The 20,239-nt window shown below is 38.3% G+C and overlaps 1 protein-coding gene across 7 annotated transcripts in view; it reads left to right on the top strand.

Moving 5' to 3' along the window:
• Positions 1-4,020: 4,020 nt before the first annotated feature.
• LOC121325730 (zinc finger CCCH domain-containing protein 18-like) overlaps positions 4,021-20,239 on the top strand; it is a 35,693-nt gene continuing 19,474 nt past the window's right edge. For 4 of the 7 annotated variants that reach the window (XM_041268634.1, XM_041268636.1, XM_041268635.1 and 1 more), the window contains exons 1-9: positions 4,021-4,204; positions 5,837-6,537; positions 8,030-8,114; positions 10,754-10,902; positions 11,355-11,447; positions 12,246-12,403; positions 12,576-12,608; positions 12,949-13,063; positions 13,173-13,519. In XM_041268634.1, coding sequence (XP_041124568.1) covers positions 5,854-6,537; positions 8,030-8,114; positions 10,754-10,902; positions 11,355-11,447; positions 12,246-12,403; positions 12,576-12,608; positions 12,949-13,063; positions 13,173-13,519 — 1,664 coding nt within the window. In that variant the 5' untranslated portion in view covers positions 4,021-4,204; positions 5,837-5,853. The remainder of the gene's footprint in view (positions 4,205-5,836; positions 6,538-8,029; positions 8,115-10,753; positions 10,903-11,354; positions 11,448-12,245; positions 12,404-12,575; positions 12,609-12,948; positions 13,064-13,172; positions 13,520-20,239) is intronic. The other 3 variants (XM_041268639.1, XM_041268638.1, XM_041268637.1) reach the window with 1 other exon arrangement.

Below are 20,239 nucleotides of genomic sequence, written 5' to 3'. Positions count from 1 at the left end.
TTTTTTCTTCCTCTGTGAGCAAAATTTTTGTAAAACTCACTTCCTGCTTCATGATTTTTGATAAACCACTCGCCATGCACCATACATGAGAAATGACCTCTCTTAATATAATCTCACAAACCTGCTTATTCGTTTTGTGCAGCCTGTCAAATATGGAGGATAAATAAATAAATTCAGAAATAAAAATAAAAATACATTGCATGATTTCCATTACATGAGAGTAGATGTTAAAACTTCATGCTGATTTGAACTTGGCTCTCGCCAAGATAAGCACCAACTAGGACATAGCTTTACAGTAAACTAATGTGATCCATCTGCATCTCCATCCATTTGCGTTTCTTTCCATCGGACGATGTTGATATCATTCTGTCTCATGTTGATAGCTGAAGTGTAATGCTGGCTCCAGGGATCAGCTTATTTTGCCTCCCCAGCACATCAGCACACACAATGGCTGTGATGCTGGCTCCAGGCATCAACCACAGTGAGGTCTCCACAGTGCATCAGCATGACAACCGTCTGCACTGAGCTAAGTAGGATAGATCACTGGGGTCATCAAGTGAGCACCTTCCGTCCTCTGTGTTTCGTTGACTAGCCCACGACACCTCAAGAGAGCTCGACAGTGATTCTGGCGTCCCATCATTACCCCCGTCCGTCCCCCAGCTTACTTACCCAAACATTAGTGTTGCTTTCTTTCTATTGTGTTTGAGATCCCCAGCCAGAATCTTTCCGTCTCAACCACAGCCACTTGCTCCTCCTTTCTGCTGCTTCAGATAAGTTCTTCACTGTCCGATGCAACTTGGCCACTGAACCCGACATCTCTGAGAAACCGGGTTGCAGAGTGTGCCACAAATCCTCAACATCTCACCTCCACTGGGTAAACCCAGACTCCCCATTCTCGCTGTTCCGCTTCAACAGCTAGTTGAGCACATGCCTCATCCACAGCATTCTCCCATGGCACTGTTAACTATACTAGATGAACAAGGCATGATGATCCAGACCACAAAACAATGTCTGGTCGAAAGTTAGTGGTGGCAATCTCAAGTGGAAAAATAAGCAGTTGACCAACATCTGCTAGCATCTTTCAGTCTCTAGTAGCTTCCAGTTGCCCTGGGCGAGGCTTGGTTTTAACACCTTTCCTTGGTGGTTGCTCTTCTGGACAGAATATTGTCTTTTTTTGTAACGCTTTGATGGAACTGTTGGCAACTTATTGGTCAGGTTACGCTTGTCTTCCAATGCTAAGGCCAAACATCGCAGCACCTGGTCAGGGCGCCAAGTAAACCATCCTTGGCTAAGACCCACCTTACATCCTGTCAAAATGTGCCTTAATGATGCAGGTGATGAACACAAAGGACATGAGGGATCCTGACCCACCCAGTGTTGGGAGAACATCATACGTTGATCTGATGAGGAAACTGATGCTGCTCTGTTCCACTGTCCATAGGTCTTGCCAGCCGATCTTGCGTTGTTTCACAGTCTCCCATCTCATCCATTCTCCCTGCTTGGCCTAGGAAACGGCCTTTACACATCTCGTCCTCTCCTCCTGACTACCAGCATCCTCCGTTGAGCAGGGGTTGCCTTCTGCCATATAGGGGAAGATGAATGGAGACCAAGCCCCTCTCTTCCATGCTGAACTTGCCCCATAATATCATCGATTCGAAAGGCAACCTTAGCATCTTCCACGGCATTCTTTGCTGCCCACTTTCTTCCAGTTTTCAACACAGGTGCTGCCACCCTTACGCATTTGTCGCTTGAATCTACTAATGTAATGTAATTTCCAGTGGGTCCTTGGCGCACTTAAACTCCTCAGTAAGAGTAGAGACTGATAGCTGCAGTATTTCTTTACAATAAAGTTCCACTCTGCTGAGGCAGTGTGGAACTCCCAACCATTTCCTGACATATGAACTGATTAAAGCTTCCAGCTTCTCAACTGTTGTCAATGAAACCTTGTACACAGTCAGTGACCACAGCAGCCTTGGCAGCAGACCAAACTGAAAGCACCAGAGTTTCAGTTGACCCGCTAAAGCACTGCTGTTTATGCTCTTCAACCCTTCCACTGCTTGTTGTCTAACTTCTCCCACACAAACGGTGTCCTTTAGCTCTCCGTCATATCATCTCCCAAGACTTTTCACTGGCTTCTCAGACACTGTCGGTATTGCCTCATCATTAATTTAGAACTTTTTATCTAATACTTTACCTTTAATTATAGATATGAGTGGGCTTGAATTGCACTTGTGCCCATTCAATGTTATTGGTTAATTTGCCCAATAGCAGATTAGTGCAGGCTACTGTTGTAGTCATGATTGTCATGTCATCCATGTATGCTCGAATTAGTGGTAGTCGCATTCCAGAATCCAAGAGCTCTCCTCCCACTACCGATTTTGAAGCCCTAATAATTACTTCCATTGCCATGGCAAAAGCCAGCAGAGAAATGGTGCAACCTGCCATTATTCCAACTTCTAGGCATTACCATACAGTGCTGAATTCTGAAGTTGAAAAACTTTTATGACCTTTTGTAACAGATTGAGTCCCTCCTGACTTTGTTCTGCTCTTCTCCATTGCTTCCTCAACTGCTTCCTTTCTCTAACTAAGTGTTCAATCTCCTGCTACCGTCTAGACTTTACAGGAATAATTTGAACATGTATTTATTTAAGCATGTATTTATTTATTTATTTATTTTCATTTTGGCACAGCCTTTAACTCTAGTATTTCTCATTGAGCGTCAATCATAAGGCCTGGACACTGCCGCTGGTGAGTTTGATTATCTACTAAATACGAGTCTGGTGGTCAACATAGAATTGAGAACTGGGGGCTGAAACCATTCAAAATTCTCAAAAAGAGGTTATAAAATAGGTGAACATTTAACAAATTTTAAGTAAATAAATAAATAAATAAATAAATAAATAATAATAATAATAATAATAATAATAATAATAATAATAATAATAATAATAATAATAACAACAAAAGCAGTTAAAAGGACTGTAAATTCCACAACTGCATAGCAAAGCAACCTACTTTCAGGAACCAAGTTTGTATACCCTAGTCCCACCACTGTTTCCAGCAATACTAATACGTCACACGTAACTTATTTGAGCTCAGTGAGAACCGGGGGCTCGTTTCTATATTGCGAGATAGCAAGTTCAGATGTGATAGATCGATATGATTGATTTGTTTCTTCATTTTTTTACGTTTTAACTTGAAACCAAAAATACTCTCCACTGAAGTTGGTTTCAGTAGCTTATGTTAGGAATATATTTGTGGAGATGGTCGGGTCGGGTATGCAAGTATTTCAAGGATCTTTGGTCCGGTTCAGATTTTGTTTAGTCGGGTCAGGTTCGGATCGGGTTTTAAATTTAGGCCCAAGCAGCCCTCTACTTCGAAGTACTAAAACAGTGCAAAGGTCTACAATGAAAACATTTTCGACGAAGCATGTTAAAGTCAATCCATAATACAGCTAGATCTATATAAATGCACCCACGGCATAAACCATGCAAAATAAATAATATTCTGTACAATAAATGTCAAAATATTGTTTACTTTGGCGGTGTTTCGCAGGTATCCTCCCACCCTTTTTTGTAGATGACAGTCTTGACCTGCCCCCCCCCCCTCTCAGGAAAGTCTGAATCCGTCCTGTATGATTTGTTTATCAATGGTAATAAATTAATGTCTCGACTTTAAATTGGCTCATAAGCATTTTTCACAAGTGACCAACTGCGTCAGCCTCGACACTCGTAATACGTTTTAGGTTCTTGCATGAGGACGTTACATATGAACAAAAACTAAAACTTTACGGGGCTGTCGGCTAAACAGCTTGCAATGCGTGCAGCACAAACTGCGTTGATTCATGCATTTATCAATCGTTTAAAGGCTGCAAATAGCTTAGTTACTTTTTACAATATATATATATATATATAAATCGTAACTGTTAAGTGTTTTTTTTTTTTTTTTTTACACAGACAACCTTGTTTTTTTTAATTCTGTGGTGATTTAGAAATTGGTCATTCTAAGGCGGACTCTGTCGTGCCTTGATGACGTCATGGCAATGGCAGCTCTGTTAGTATAGTGCAGGGGTTATGATTCTGTCCGTAAAACAAAATTATTTAAATAATTACACTGTTTCTACTTCAGACTCTGAAGCCGAGAGACGGGATAACAACAACAACGCCTAGTAACCCTGTCTCAATAGACGTACAGGTTGGAAACGGTAAAGAATGTCCATAGATCTCTAGAGTTCATTTTGTAAAGGGGGAGTTCTGTATTGTTGATGGAGGGAAGCATGGCTGATATTTACAGAACGCTAATTAGAATGCAAAAGCGGTATGTAATTTCGTTAAAAAGTAGCTTATTGGAGAGGTAAGTTAATCAGGTTGTAAATGTACGTAGATTACTCGCAAAATGCACAAAGATATGGAGCGATGTTAGCTTGTTCCTCTCGTCGTACCGTAGTTTGGGGCCTGCTTTATATTTTATGTTTTCACAGACGGGCTTTCTTGGCTTATTTATCATTAAACTTTATTTGATGGTGTTCTCGTGAACTTAACGTTACAAATATAGGGAAAGTTCTATAATTTCTTGAGTTTTTATGAAAAAGGGAGTACCTCGCCACAGACGCCTTGCAGTCTGTAAACAATACAACAAATTAATGTGTTTAAATGTTGCCAACATTGTAGTTAACATATATAATTGAAATATATAGTGTACTTCCCTTCTGATGCATAACAGAATATATTGTTTTATTCCTTTGACAGTGATCTGTCAGCTTCTCTGTGTACCTCTTCCTATCGCAAAGCAAAGTTGCTAATTAATAAAGAAAATGTGCATAACACGATCACAGATTTCAAAGTGGACGTATGTTTTTAGGTACAAAACAAATAAATGTTAGCCAATAGTAGGTAAGTATTTTGGGTAACAGAGATATCGCAGTTGTACAGTCAGTATGCAAAAACTGCTACTTGACCTGACATTTTTGTTGCTATGCTTTCATACAAGTAAGTTATTTGACTTGTCGCCACTATACATCTATTGCAGTAGTTCAGTCAATATCGAGGATGATATCGATTATAGTTCATTGTTCTTTGTTGTACAGTCTGTTCGTTTAGGAGCATTTAGAGTACAAGGGGTGGTACATTGGGCATCATAAAGCTTGAGTCCTGGGTCACAGTAGTGGTTGTCGTTTGCCCCCAGAACACAGTACTATAATTGCTGCAGGAACTGGAGATATACGACAGAAAATAACTTTCAAACACCATGGTTTAACTCTGTATCAAACACTTTGTAGTAGTAAGATTTTTGTAAGTGGTCTGTCCAGGGTTAATTAATTGCTTGGTCATTTGAACAAATACAATTAAGGGTTTTGAGTCGTGCATTTTCATTAAAGAAATATGATTTTACTTTTAATAATTATGTGATTATGATATTTGTTTATTTTGCGATTTATTTTGGTTTTGGATTGACGGCAGTGGAAATTTTCTAGCTGTCCACAGTGAGAATAGCGCAGGCAGCCCTCATGTCTGTGCTGGAGGGACAGCAGTTCAGGCTCCCTGTACATCCAATACCTGGCATCTCTGTGCCAAATTGTGGGGTGGTTTTTGTAATGTGTAGTGGCCTACTGCTCACTGAAGGCAAAGGTGAGCCTACCATAATAATTTCACATTATGTGGGCCATGTAACCTGCTTATAACAATGTTTTTTTTTTTTTTTTTTTTTTTTGCACGCACATACAGGCATTCAAAGTCTGTGTGTAGGTCATGGTACATTTTTCACACTGGTGGCTCTAATTTTTATTTTCTAGCTGTGGCGGGTGTGTTTGTGACACACTTGCCTTTTTTTATTGCAGAATAACCTCCTCTACTAATGGATGTGCCTGAAAGTCCAAATCATGACCCAAAATCCCCAGATGTGGAAGAGCAACAACTCTCCGACAGCGAACTCCTGAAGGATGAGCTCTGTGATGAGGATGGTGAGGAGGGCAGCAGAGACTCGGATCTAGAGGATGAGGAGGGAGAGCAGGTCTCTGATCACGAGGAAGATGAGCCGGAGGTGGTGGATTCGGAGCAGGAGGGGGAGATCAATCGCTCGGAGGAAGAGGAGGATCTAGGCAGCGAGGCAGAGGTGCGCAGTGAGGCCAAATCTCAGGACTCTGATAACGAGCAGGGTCAGGAGAAGGTTGTTTCACCTGTTAACAGGGAAGAGGGAGATGAGGAGGGGGTGACGGTAGAGGAGCAGGAGCATGAAGAAGAAGATAGGGTGAACAATCTGAAGGATGAGTCCTCCTCTGTGAATCGAGACTTGGATGAGCATGAACTAGATTATGATGAAGAGGTACTGGAAGAACAGAGCACTGTGGTACCTGGAGAGGAGGGAGAGGAAGAGGATGATGAGGAGGAAGAGGAGGAGCCGAAAAAAAGGCTGAAGGACGAAACGGCAGCCAAAAAAATAGAGCAACAGCAGAAGCCCCCCGAAAGGGGCCAGCGAGATTCATTCAAGGATAAAAAGAAAGATGAAGATGATGGGGAAATTGATGAAGGGGAAATCGATGTAAGTGAATATCTCTTTATTCCAAGTGTGACTAATGCTGTCTTTAGGAAACGCAAAGGATTGCAGTCCCTGTTAATCCGCATTCTGTCATGATTATGAATTCAACATGCTGACTGTTACGAAGTCATTTTCAAGGGATCATTGTCTTACTGCTACCATTAGATTAATATGTTTTAAAATGTGTTCCCAAAAGTTAATATTAGAGTATCTTGCCAGCATATTTACCAATAAACTGTCAATTTGCAGAAATTCAGTTTTAACAAAACTTAATTTCTGCATATTCACACTTCTGAAATCTATACCTTAAATAGTCTGTTAATGCTAGATGATTAATAAAGTTGTTGGTTTTGAGACTCATTACTAATGAGTATACTTCTATAACATGTTTAGGATCTATTTTAATGATAGATGAAAATACAGCTCCCCTAACTGAACCACTTCAGTACGATAACATTACATTGGAAAGAGGTCAGCATTAAAATCTCATGCAGGGCTTGAGGGAGCACAAATATATACTGCAGGAAGTTGAGTTCTTGCTGGCAAACTAACTGCAGTAAATGTCTTCCTTTCATGCAGTTCAGTAATTAAGTCTGTCATGCTGCATGCAGGGGTAGAGTCAGCATGTGGCACTTTGCTTATTACAACTCATTAAGGTTAACCTCTGTTTGATAAATACTTGTCACAACGTAATACTAAAGCAATAGCAGAGCTATTATATACATGGTAATATAACACGTACAAAAGGCTGGAATCTTGGTTCTGCAGGTAAAGTCATCTGTCTAAAAGCAAGCAGGTGACATCTAGCAAGATGCTAGTGCATTATTGTTATGGTTGCCCTGTCTACCTTAAGGATAATATTAATGGATATGAATATTTTTCAGCCTTGCCTAAGATTACATTTAAATCATGTTTTAACACCCCCCCCCCCCCCCCCCCCTACTTTTTGCTAGCTTGTGTTTTGAGAAGGAACCTGAAAAAGCTGTACCGTTGTTATAGACAAATTGTCTGCAGGAAAAGAGGAACAGATTACTTTAGTAGCAATGGTGCAATCTGTTTTGGCCTTACATGACAATATGTATTTTCTGCATTATAAATCAGAATGGCAGAGAGTAATTATTACCAGTTATGCTCCTCATCTTAATATAGGTTTAACTTTAAGGCTAACAAAATAAATACATTAACCAGGCAAATGGCAGAGCTTGTGACTTCTATGGAGATTCACAGCCCCGGTGACAGGAATTTGGACATATAGCTAGAGAATCCAAAGTAAAAAAGGCTTTACACAATGACTATCACTGTCTGGGGATTTACATGCAAAATGTGGATGTAGGGTGGTGTATTTTAAGCTATGATGTAAGATATGAAAGTTTGTACCTTGCTATGTTTTTAAATAATAGGTAATAACTGGTTAGTGATCGCTGTGAAACGATATTGCTGTACAGCTGCTGACATGCAGAAGACTGAAAAAATAAATAAACTGTGTTGTTTCCAGGATGATGACCTGGAGGAGGGAGAGGTGAAAGACCCAGCTGACAGGTGGATCAGACCCCGTCGCATCTGCAGGTTTTTCATGAAAGGTACAGGTATTGTGACATTAATGGTAAATTTAAATGAGCGAAAACCTAATCATTAGAGCTGTTGGAGATCTTGCTCAAATGTAACGTGACACATAGACTCCTCTGGCCAAAAGTAATGGTCCTCACAGTTAGCCTTGAAGTGTCTTGGATACAGGTGTCATTGTGGTCATACGACTTACTGGTTTCAAGGTGATAAAGACCTGACTTTCAGAGATTGGTTTCACATTTAATAAACAACAGTATTCTGTGATTCTCAAGGTCAAGTTAAAATATGGTCCAATAATATTTCACAATATTTTGTGAAAGCAACTTTATAACGCTGCAGCTACCTGTGAAAGCCTCTCTGATTTAATTTAATTTAATTTAGAAAGGTAACGGATCAATAACAACTGTTTTGACTACATGTCTCAGTTTAGCACTATGGAATGTTGTCTTGGAATGGATGCTATTCTGAATATGTTGGTGACTTTGACTTCTGATCCAGTGTGGTTGCCGCATTGAGGTCCTCTGACTTTCTGTGAGTGTGTTGTGCAGACGGCACTCTGAGATGTTGTCTTCAGGTGATTTCTATGAATTACGGATGGGTTGGTATACTGGTTTTTCTGTTTACCGCGGTTTAGGTACATTACGGTATTAATACCATTGCTTTCATTCTAAACCTCAATTATTGTAATTCGGTTATACACCGGTTAACGGATTTTTTCAACTGCAAACGCACTTCTTCCAAATCAAGCGATGGTACTTGCAGCCTTAGCAAAGTGTCTGAGGAAGATCTTTTTGTGAACTTGTACTACATTTTGATAATGGTTTTGAAGGAAACGGTCAGTGACACAGAATACATGTTTCAATTGCTCCCTTCTATTACCCAGAGCTTGCTGCGCCAGCTGTTTGTGGCTGCTGTCTTTCTGATGTCACACGCAGCTTTTAGAGAAACGCCTTCTCCAAACCCTGCAGCGTAGCACACATTTTCAACGTGCTATATTTACATTTGTCTGGATTATCAGCAGTCAGTTTAATGTAATAGATAAACGTTAACTATTGTAATTTTTTTAATTGATTTATTTAATATAGCGTGGACAAGGCTGTTCATGTCTTCATTGTATAATGATAAAATGTTGTTTGCCACCGTTAACAAGGTGGCAGCAGCAGTAGTTTTGTGGTTATTTACATTACAATTAGCAGGTCACTCGTGATCTTTGCATCGTCCATTTGGTTCACAGCCGCAGCCAGCCTCCCGTAGTAACATTTCAAAGCTGCGCTGGGCTATACAAAATCTGCACATATTTCTGTGGGTGTTGAGTGACGTCTACAGCGCATCTCCATGATTCTGTGCAGAACTGCGGGAATCTGCGCTGTAAGAACACGACCAATGTCTCAAACAAAACAGACCCACGATTGCAGCAGGATAGCCTACTTATTATCAACATAGTTTTGTTTAAACAAGTTGTAACAGTATTCCAATTTTCTTAGGTAAGTGAAGAAATCTTTTTTATATTTTTTTTTTTTAAATTTTACACAAACTCCACATGTGTAATAATCATTGGAATCTTACTTGTGCAATGTCGTAAATGTAAATCCAATAACATGTTTTAGTATTAATACTTTTTTTTTATTGCTATACATATTTTATTTATCCGGTTGAAAAAATAAACGACTAATCTCTGCTCTTAAATAATACCTGTAAGGGTACATGTTTGTGTTTTAAGCAAAAGACCGATCATTTCCCAATTCTATTTGCCATCAGCTAAGCAAAGTATTTATTTATTTATTTGTTTATTTAATTTTATACATTACAGACTACAGCACCATGTCATTTTGAGCAAATAATATATCTTAATACTGTTGTAGTATAAGATTGAGAGTGTAAACTGTAGTTTTTTTTATTATTATTCTGATTGTCTTTATAAAAAAGAAACGTACCACGTTATTTGGCATAGTAAAATACTAAATACCAAAAGTTTAAATCATTCCATGAAAGGAAGTGTGATTTGTTGGTTTTATTTTTGTGAATTACCGTAATCTAAGTGATTTGCATTAGTCTTTCTTTTGAGCCTTTATTTGATAACTTGCATGATGTACTGCATACCGTGATATTAAGGTTACCACTGTATTTTCTTCAATGGTTATCATAACGTGAAAATTTTAATATGTCCCATCCCTGCTATGAGTACATTTCTATGATATTCAGGAAGACAAAGAAAAAAAGATATTACTTGGTCCTGAATGGTGCATAATTACTGTTTAGACTGTTTTTAAAAAGAAAGAATGCAAAATAGATTTTAAACTCTCAACTTGCAAAAGACAAAATGCCTACATAGCTTTTTAAACAAGACTTGCTTAAAAAAATCAAATTTTCTTTCTGCTTATTAAATGTATTCTGTTTAAATGGGTAATATTTTTGGGTTCCATAATGTTACATGTATTGTCCCTTTTGGTTTTATAAATACATGTTACTTATTTAAAGTGGTTGAATCAAGTAAAATGACAAAATAATTGGTGGAAGGTCTTTTTTTTTATTCCAATTGTTTTCTTTTATTTAATCAAATTGACCTGGCCAAAAAAAAAAAAAAAAAATCTGTTAGAATGTCATTTCTATGCAATAGCGTCCTAACTGTTGTCTCTTTGTTTTAAATCTTTAGGTAATTGCACTTGGGGGATGAATTGCAGGTTTATTCATCCTGGGGTAAATGATAAAGGAAATTATTCTCTCATTGCCAAACCTGACCCCTTCTCTCCTAATGGGGGCCCCACTGCAGGACCTCACCCGCTCATGCCAGCAAATCCATGGGTATGCATGTTAATATCAACTAAAAACATTTTACTTACTAGCACTAATGATGGACTGCATAATGTTACTGTTGATACTATAGCCTGTAGGAATACCACCCGCTGTAAATGTCTGTACAAGAGCCTGTTGCCAAAGTTTTACTTGTCTGAGCGACAGAAATAATGCTTTTTTGAGAGGCGCTTTCAGTTTGTAAAACAAAAAAGGAATGATAATTGGGCTTCAGTGCACAATCCAACACTAGAGTTTTCAAATGTTTTCAGTCAATGTTTTTCTTGAATATTTAGAAACAGTGGAGAATGATAGAGAACATAATTGGATATTTAGATTAGAGACAATAAATATTAAGTTTCAACTGCAAACCAGCAGGTGGCGCTAGTAGACTTTCTCAAGCCTTTTGATATATAAAAAAAACTAGTTTGACATCAGTGCATCATGTTTGCTGTGCATTGTAGGGAGGACCAGCAGCTGAAGAAATCCTTCCTCCGCCCCCAGTGGAGCCCCCTGTGGAGAGTGCCTGGGAAAGGGGACTCAGACACGCTAAAGAGGTAACCACTGCATCCAGCACAGACTGCTCAACTAGAAAAAAAATATATAGTTTTGTGTATTTCATTTGTGTGATATTGTGACCTTTGCAATCCTGATTCCACGTAGTTCTATATTTTAATATGGCGATGGAGTCAGCGGCTGAAAGTTTATAGCTAAGTATTTTGAAAATGGCAGCAATAGAAAGACATTGAAAAAGACTTCTAGTGAAAATGTTTCATGTTTCTAAAGTAAAGCCATTGTTAACCATTTGCGGTCCATTTATTCAGCGCCTGTGAGGCGCGTCAGGTCCAGTTTATTTTCACGCGCTGTTTAAAAGTATTTTTCTCACAGTAAAACAGGTTTAAAAGGCACATACCTGTTCATAGTCTTGCATACTGATAAATTATCTCCTCATCACTTGTTTTATCGCTAAACTCCTCAATAATGCAGTCCAAGTCATTATTTTATTACTATTTATTATCCTATCGGTCTCACTCAGCCATTGAAAGGTTTTCTCTGCTTTTTCCGGAGAAAAAACAGCTAGAGACCTGTGCTTGATGTCTTTTTGATGATGTTGGACAGGGTCTGACATCAGACCGGAAAGGGAAAATTGTAATTTCGGACCTGGTCCGACATAGGACCGCAAAGGGTTAAAACTTCAAAACCAGCCAGAGTTGTTTACATTGCTGACCTGCTTCTAAAAGCATTTGTAAAATTGACCAAGCAAGCTAGAATAAAAACCGTGGTATCGTGCTCTCCAGTCCCTAGTAAAGCTGGGCTGAACAAGGTATTTAATTAGTTTACAATTTCTTTTGCAGGTTCTAAAGAAAGCAACAATACGAAAAGAGCAGGAGCCAGATTTTGAGGAGAAAAGGTTTAATGTCACCATTGGAGAGGATGAGAGGGATTTTGACAAAGAGAATGATTTTTTTAGAGAGAGAAGTTACCGGATAACAAGAGAAGTTCGAGAACCAGGGTAAGTCAAACAGAGACACAGGAGATGAATTGGTCTTGTCTAAGTCGAACTGCTTTGTGTTTCATTTTGCATTTCAATTCTAGTTGCAAAGGGATTTCCTTGCAATTTACAGCAGTATTGCAGGTGTTTCTACAGTCTTAATGTTTTTTTTTCTTTCTTAATGCTGCCTCAGTGATATGGAATACAGGGATACAAGCAATTATGGGTAAGACTTGCTGAGCTGTTTTGTCTTACCATTGTAGTAATATGAGCTTCCACAGAGTGGCACTGTTAAATACTACTTCTGAATGAGAAGAAATATTTATACAAATTTTGGTAGAAAATTCTCTCATGAAAACCCATGTTTGTCGCAGCACTGTTAATATACTGACACAGTAAATTATCTTGTTTCGGTGAAAGCCTTAAACTTAGAGTAAAATAAACTTTTTGAATCATCAGGGAAACTGGTCCACTGCCCTTGAGATCTTTCTTCAAACCTCAGAGCTTGTTATTGTCTTTCTTTTAAACACTTGAACATATTCTCTATTTCTCCGTTTCCCTATTAGGAATGATCCTTATGCTGATCCCTACTATGACTATGAAATGGAATGCTTATGGAGAGATGGACAGTATGAGAATTTCAGAGTTCAGTACACAGAAACGGAGCCTTATCCCTACAGGGTAAGTCATGGAAGTGAATAACTAAACAGTAAGGCAAAAACAACACTGGTGTATTTCAGGTTCTGAGTCCACGACTGTTCAATGTTGGAGGTTGACTTTTTTGTTTTAGGAAAGAGAGAGGGAGCGGGACACTCGGGATCTTCGAGACCGGCAGCGTGAGAGGGATCGGGAGCGTGAGAGAGACCGAGAGAGGGAACGGCGGCAGAGAGAGCGTGAGAGAGAGAAGGAACGAGAGAGGGAAAAGGAGAGGCAGCGCAGGAAAGAGGAGTGGGAGAGGGATCGCCTCAAGAGGGATGAGAAGGAGCGACCGCGGGAAAGGAAGAGAGAAGGAGAGAAGGAGAAGGAAAAGGAAAAGGAGAAGGAAAAGGAGAAAGACAAGGATAAGGAGGAGAAGAAGGACAAGGAGGAGAAGAAGGAGAAGGAGAAACCGAAGCCCAGATCACCACCTCCACCAAGGTAAGCATTTCCGCAATAATTTAAATAGATTTTCAGTTGATTTTTAAACTTTCATACAGTCACAGACTGCTTTGACAAAATAAACATAAGGATCTAGCTCAGGGGTGTCCAATCATGGTCCGGGAGGGCCATTCCATTCCAAGTTTAACAGGTAAAATCAGATAATTAACTACTTTAGGGTCAGGACTGGTTTAATTGATTCAATTAAACTATGTAGAACAGTGTTAGAGCAAGGACCCAGACTGGAAAGGCTAACTTTGGCCTCCCTGCTCCTGTGCTAGCAATAATCAAAAGCCAGGTTGAAAAAAAGAAGCCTATATTTAAAAACATTCACTGCATCTGCATCTCTAATATTCTGCTGGGTTTTCTGTTAGTTTTAATGTATGTGACACTTACAAGGTTGTAGGGGGCCGATGGGGTAGTGAGAGAGGGGTGTTCCCCCTCCCACTGGTACATTTTTGAAAAAAGGGATTAAAATGGTGCATTCTTGCACAATTTTGGATGGTTTAACCCTTTAAGTAGTACGAACGTACCGGTACGTTCACTGCTTTCTGGACCCCAGGGATTACGAACGTACTGGTACGTTTTGCAACTTCACATTTGAATTACTGAGCCTACAACACTTCTGATAACATGATATTGTAACACATTTTATTGGTCTCTTGTGCCCTGTGCTAGATGTTGACTGAATTACATACAATATACCTTCACAAAAATGTCAGTGATGTCTGTAAACTGGAGAAAATGGCTCAGTGAGAAAGAAGTATTAGAAATAATACTGAATTCAGATTCCGATTTAAATTAAAATAAATACAATTCTTCCACTGAATCGCAAATGACGAATATTTACCATCAACATCAAGTGACAGGCGTACAGCGAAGAGGCAGCGCCAAGCTCTGTTCATTGCTCCATGCTTCAGTATCATACGCTTAGACACTCACTCCTTCTGCCCCCGCCACCTGTTTAACTGGATATGATTTATGTGTGTCTGTCTCTCTCTAACTCGCTCTCTCCCTAACTCGCTCTCTCCCTCTAGTTCAGCTCTTTTTTTTTTTTTTTGTTAGGACGCGTTATTGTGGCTGTTGCAACCCGTTGTTTATTGTCTACCCGTTATTTTTAAGTCAAAACCTTGCCCTATGACAAAATAAAACATACTCTTTATTTCTTTTATTTATGGTAAAAAAAAATATTTGTCTGTATTTTCAGTGTTCATTACATACATGCAAACGTATAGCTTTCAGCTTGTTTGTACGCTGTACTCGTAATAATCAAGTACATGCAGTGGACAGAAAAAACACTCACTCCCGTAGGAGCGGCAGTGCATTTTAGAACTAGCTACTCAAAGGGTTAAGCATGTGCTTGACTAGTGGTCTGCTTTAGTGTGTGACAAAGTACTTTATTTCAGCACTGCTCACAGCAAGGCAAGTTCAACAAGAACAATTTGACTTTTGGAGCACCAAGGCCCCTGCAATACAAGATTGGCTGAAAATGTGTATAGAATTGGTGCCCATACCTTTAATTGTGTACAGCTCCCATGCTCAGTGTTATGTCAAGTCCTGATCTGACAGCATGTAACGCAGACCGCTCTTTATGATTACACGTTAGCGTTTATTTACTGTGGTCAAGCTGCATTACATTTCATTTTTAATTTCATAAATGTTTAGTAGTACACTTCCTAATTGCAGCCCCAAGTATTTGTATGCGTTCTATTTTTACCTTTCTGGTTAGTTTGAGAAATAAACTATTTTCTTTGCAACAGCTGACAGTGCTTTAGTACAACACTCACGCTACATTACAATTTTTCATTATGGTGTCGTCTTAAATTACCGTGCTTGCTGCTTTGGCTGAGGAGATATTATCAGCTCATCTAACCAGGGAATCTGCTGCGCAATTAAATCATCCTTAAACTCCTGATGGTAAACAGTGTTGCAGCTGCTAAAGAGGATGCAACTGATGATAAAAAATCTCTAAATTTTAGTCACTCTGCGATTTGACTGGTGAAAGATAAGATTGGTTTATTAGAGCTCACAAAACTTTTTTCAGTTTGTTACAGTAACATTTTTACTTCCTTTTTTGTTTAATTATTTAACCTTTTGCTGCATTACAGACGTTCATTAAAATTGTTTTTTATGTTACGTTTTTGGAGCATTTTGTTAATGGCACAATGTGTGCAACACAAACCTTAAGTGTATTTTTATTTTAGATTTTCCCTTTTCTTGTTTTAAATTTCTTGAATGCAACTGTTCATTTTTAAGCATTTTTTAAACACAACCCACTCACACACGTTTGGTCAACATGGCAACTGTTGCATGAAACTGGCCTTACCGTATTCTGCTGGTGTTAATACAGCACCTCTCTCTGCACTGAAGCATTTGTATGTCAGCTGAAAAGGGGCTCAGCTGATATCCCATCAAGCCTGCCGTCTTAAAGTAGTACAGCCTCCTTACATGAACCCCCAGCACTTGGGTACATATGTCTACGATATCACAACAAAAGAAATACACTTTTTTTTGGGCACATACGTATAGCTGTTATGTATTTTACAGTAAGGTAATGCAATGTGTAATGCAATGTAATGTGTTTTAATAAAGTAGCTGGCGCAAATATAGTATTCGGCGGGGGATTGCGCCGGTCGCCATCTTATTTTGATAACCCTGATTATGGCGAGGGCCATTTCGATTGAAAGTCCTTGATCCAGCTGATTTAAGCAGAAACATAGAGACTACAAGGAGACTAGCAGTCTGAGATATTGAGTGTTTATCCATAAATATCAAACTTTCAATAGTGCTACATTTTGAAATACTTTAAGAAACTTAAATTAAGTGACAAACGGTTTGACTAGAAATCTTTTTCGGTTGTCTTCGTGTCGAAACGTTTGTCACCAAATTAAAGTTTCTTTCAGTACTTCTAAAGTTCAAGTGAAAAAATTAAATTCAACAGAAATACAAAACTTGTGAAATAAATTCCATATGCCTGAAATATATACTAACATTTTTCTGCGAACTGAATAACAAAGGGGAATGTCCAGTAGAACAGTGGTTCTAAAGCCTTTTGGACCTTGCTTCCTCTCGTCTGGTACTTTTTTTTTTTTTTTTTTTTTTAAGGTAATATGTATAGGTTAAGATGTACATGTTATTTCTTTTTTCTTTTCTAAACCTTCTCATGATTATCTGTTCAGAGATACCAGGATCCAGTCACGTCTGGTGCGTTCACAGATTTTTACATACTCTTTTTTATTTACTCTGCACACACTCTTAACTCAGGGGAGACGTTAGGAGGACAGAGATGTTATAAACTCGTAGTGGTTTATGTTTGAGCGCTGGACGAGCTTGTATGTATGTCCATATAACCCATATTTTAATCAAGAAAAAACACTCAAGACTCAGTCATCTGAAGTTTTACGAATCAGAGCAATGCTCCTTCGCTTTATTAAAATGCTTTAATATTGAAAAGGTAGTTCGCGAATACCACCAAAATCCATAAACATGCAGTAACAATTAGCATTTCTAAGTTAGTTGCAAGTTCAGCATTAACACTTCAATTGGCATGATACATCTCCGTGCATCAGTGCAGCCACCGGGCCAGCTATACACACACCAATGACCTAATACACTTAGATGTATTTGTGTAGCACCAGGCCAGCTATACACACAGTCTAAAAAAGCACCCACTTCTATATTTCAGTTCATTCAATATAACACTCTCTCAAAAACTAAAACATAGTTTCAATACCTTATAGCTATGCAACCAATACATGTGAGATATAATATTGTAGATAATATGCTTACCTCATATTATAAGGAAGAGTAGTGTGAACAAAGGAATCAGAGTTGTCTAGTGGAGATCTGCAAATGATGGACCACTTCACTCTGCCAAGCTGAGTCTTGATTGTGGTACCTCATTGTAAAAGACATGAGGTTTTATAGGTTTTTGTCTCCATTGAAATACATGAAGAGACTTTATCAAATCCACTTCTTATCTTTCTTTGGCACGCAACAACCTAAAAATTTAGAGCCATATGTCAACAACTTTTCAAGATATGACACCTGTTCCAAACACTTGACCATGATCTCGCTCATTTCTCGACCCCCTCCTTTATCTAAAAAGTTAGGTGAAGTACAGTTTACTATTCCTTTATTTTATATGTGTATATAAAAAGAATAATGTTAATTTGAGTATATGAGTGTTGTTTAAAATATATACAACACTATTAGTTATGATTATATTGATTATATGTATTAATGTCTAAGTATATATTCCCTCATGCCATTCTATTCTTCAAATTAGTTTTCCTTCTCTCTTTACAGGCATGTGCTTAACAGATATTATAAGGAATTTCCATCTTATGTTTTTCTAATATCGAGTTTCTCTTCATGGATAATCTATTTGTTTTTTATTTAAGTGTAAGACTATAATGTCTCTGTCCTATGAGTTTCTTAACCGCGTGAACTCAGCTGAACTACGGACAACCTCCTATTTTTTCAGCAGCACACAAGCCAGCTAAAACCAGTTCGCTAGTGGTACACCAATCTTCCCAATTTCCAGCGATGAGCAGTGTTCCCCCTTCAGCATCTCTTTCTGCTGCATTATCTTTTAACTCGGAGTCAAACCAAACAGTTTATTCCCTATGGCACACGATTACTAACTATTTTAAATGCGACCCTCTCTTGATGAGAAACAATTTCATGTATATGATTATAACAGGCAGTGTTAAATATGGTCTTACACACACACATTGTTTTTAGTAAAAAGCAAGCATATTAAACCTTATTTCAACATTTAACAACATTTTTAGTAAAAAGCAAGCATATTAAACCTTATTTCAACATTTAACAACATTTTCTTAGGTTAAAAAGGGTGCTGTAGAAACTTAGCATTCAGTTCTGGCAATCAAGCCCATCTTGATAAGAAACTGCCCAGAACTAGCCACTCGTATCAAACTATACCAGTTTCTACTGCATGATTTTATATAAAGAAAATACATAAGTTTCAAAATTACTGATTAAAACAGCATAACCGTTGCTTTTGATTACACACTTACATAATTTTCCAAACTAAAGATTATACAAACACTACAAAGGATCATAACACTATTGCATTAATACATTTCATTTTAAATCATCCCGTCCATGTCCAGGGTTTCAGCTCGCTCCTAGCAGGACTACACTTCGGTCTCAGGTTCAGCTCGGGTTGGTTCAGCGACCCCGACAATAGGCTCTCGAATCCATCGTCTCGCATCACAGGTGTGAGTCGCCATGGCCTTGACTTTGTACCTACAAGACACTTGTACACGCTTAGCAGGGACACCTTCCTCACATTCTAATTTTCTCAGATTTGCCCATTTCAGTAAGTGACCCTTTCACAACTCATGCATTCAATCCTCTTAATATCTTTTTGGGTTTACATTTAAATGAGAGAAAGAAACTCCTACAGAATCATTGCATTCAAACAAGATTCTGCAGTGTTTAGCCAAATGACTGCATGCCAGACAAAGTCTGGGCCCAGTCACTGATGACTTGCTTTATCACATATTACATGCACAATTAACAAGAGGATTATGTTTTAATTTATGTGTTAGGGTTACTTCTTTACCATGCACAATAGTTCTGGATCTGTACACATTGTTACTATACATTTCTTTCTGCTCACACAAGGTCACTTTGTGAGGTATGCCTTCCATTCAGAATCCAGTAGGGGGCCAAAACTCACTACTGTTCATATTTTCTGGTATCCAATTACTGTTCTGTCTCACATCATCAGTTGGCAAACTCAATACAGCTGAATCTGAATCAGTTGATGAACCATGAGCCTTAGCTACTGAGATTCTCCATACAAAGGAATTCAATGTTTTACTGACCAGCCTAGCTTATTCAGCGTTACTTGTGGCAATCCCCTAGTCAGGATACTCATCAATCACTTGAAATACAGTGCTTCATGAAGAACAAAAGTAATTGATAAACTGACAACTCACTAGTTTAATTCTACTGTGCTATGTGAAGAAGGGGGAGGCTGAATTGTTGTAGCTGGTTATTAAAATAGTGAGTTTTCAGTTTATCCATTACTTTTCTTCTTCATTATATAGATAGGTTTGGACAAAAATGTAACACCTGTCAACACTGTCAATAGACAGTAGCCAACACAAATATTTTACACCACAATTTTTACACTCTGCTTAATAGAAGCATGTTTATATATTGCACATACATATCCACATTTTCTAAGTGATAATTACATCAACCTGAATTAGAGCATTTTGCACATGGACACCAGTTGATTTGTTCCAGCTGATAATCACCAATTGATTTGTTCCGATTGATGTCTGTTTCATTTGCTATTAATGAACAGATTTGTGAAAGAACATTTCTGCTGGTTCTTGTTACTAGACCAAATATTATTGTTTTGCCTTATACGACAAGCAAATATACTTATTGATGGGTTATCTGTTTAAAGTACGTCAGCACCTCAGGTATTGTTTTTGAGCTGGTGCAATATAGGAAGTTATGGTGCATGGGTGTCGTCATCATTTTATTTAGTACAGGCTGTAAAAAAAAAAAAAAAAAAGCTTGATGGGTGAAGTTGTGTTTGCATACCATTCTTGCATGCCACAGGTAAATATTAATGATTATTATAATATGAATTATTTTCAATTGTGGGTGAATGGTTTTATTTTTTTTAATACGTTGTTGAAGCAAAAATAGGAATAATGCATGTTAGGTGTC

This window comes from Polyodon spathula, chromosome 13 (assembly GCF_017654505.1).
Source record: "Polyodon spathula isolate WHYD16114869_AA chromosome 13, ASM1765450v1, whole genome shotgun sequence".
NCBI classification, from domain to species: Eukaryota; Metazoa; Chordata; class Actinopteri; order Acipenseriformes; family Polyodontidae; genus Polyodon; species Polyodon spathula.
This window is presented reverse-complemented; position numbering and strand designations above follow the sequence as displayed.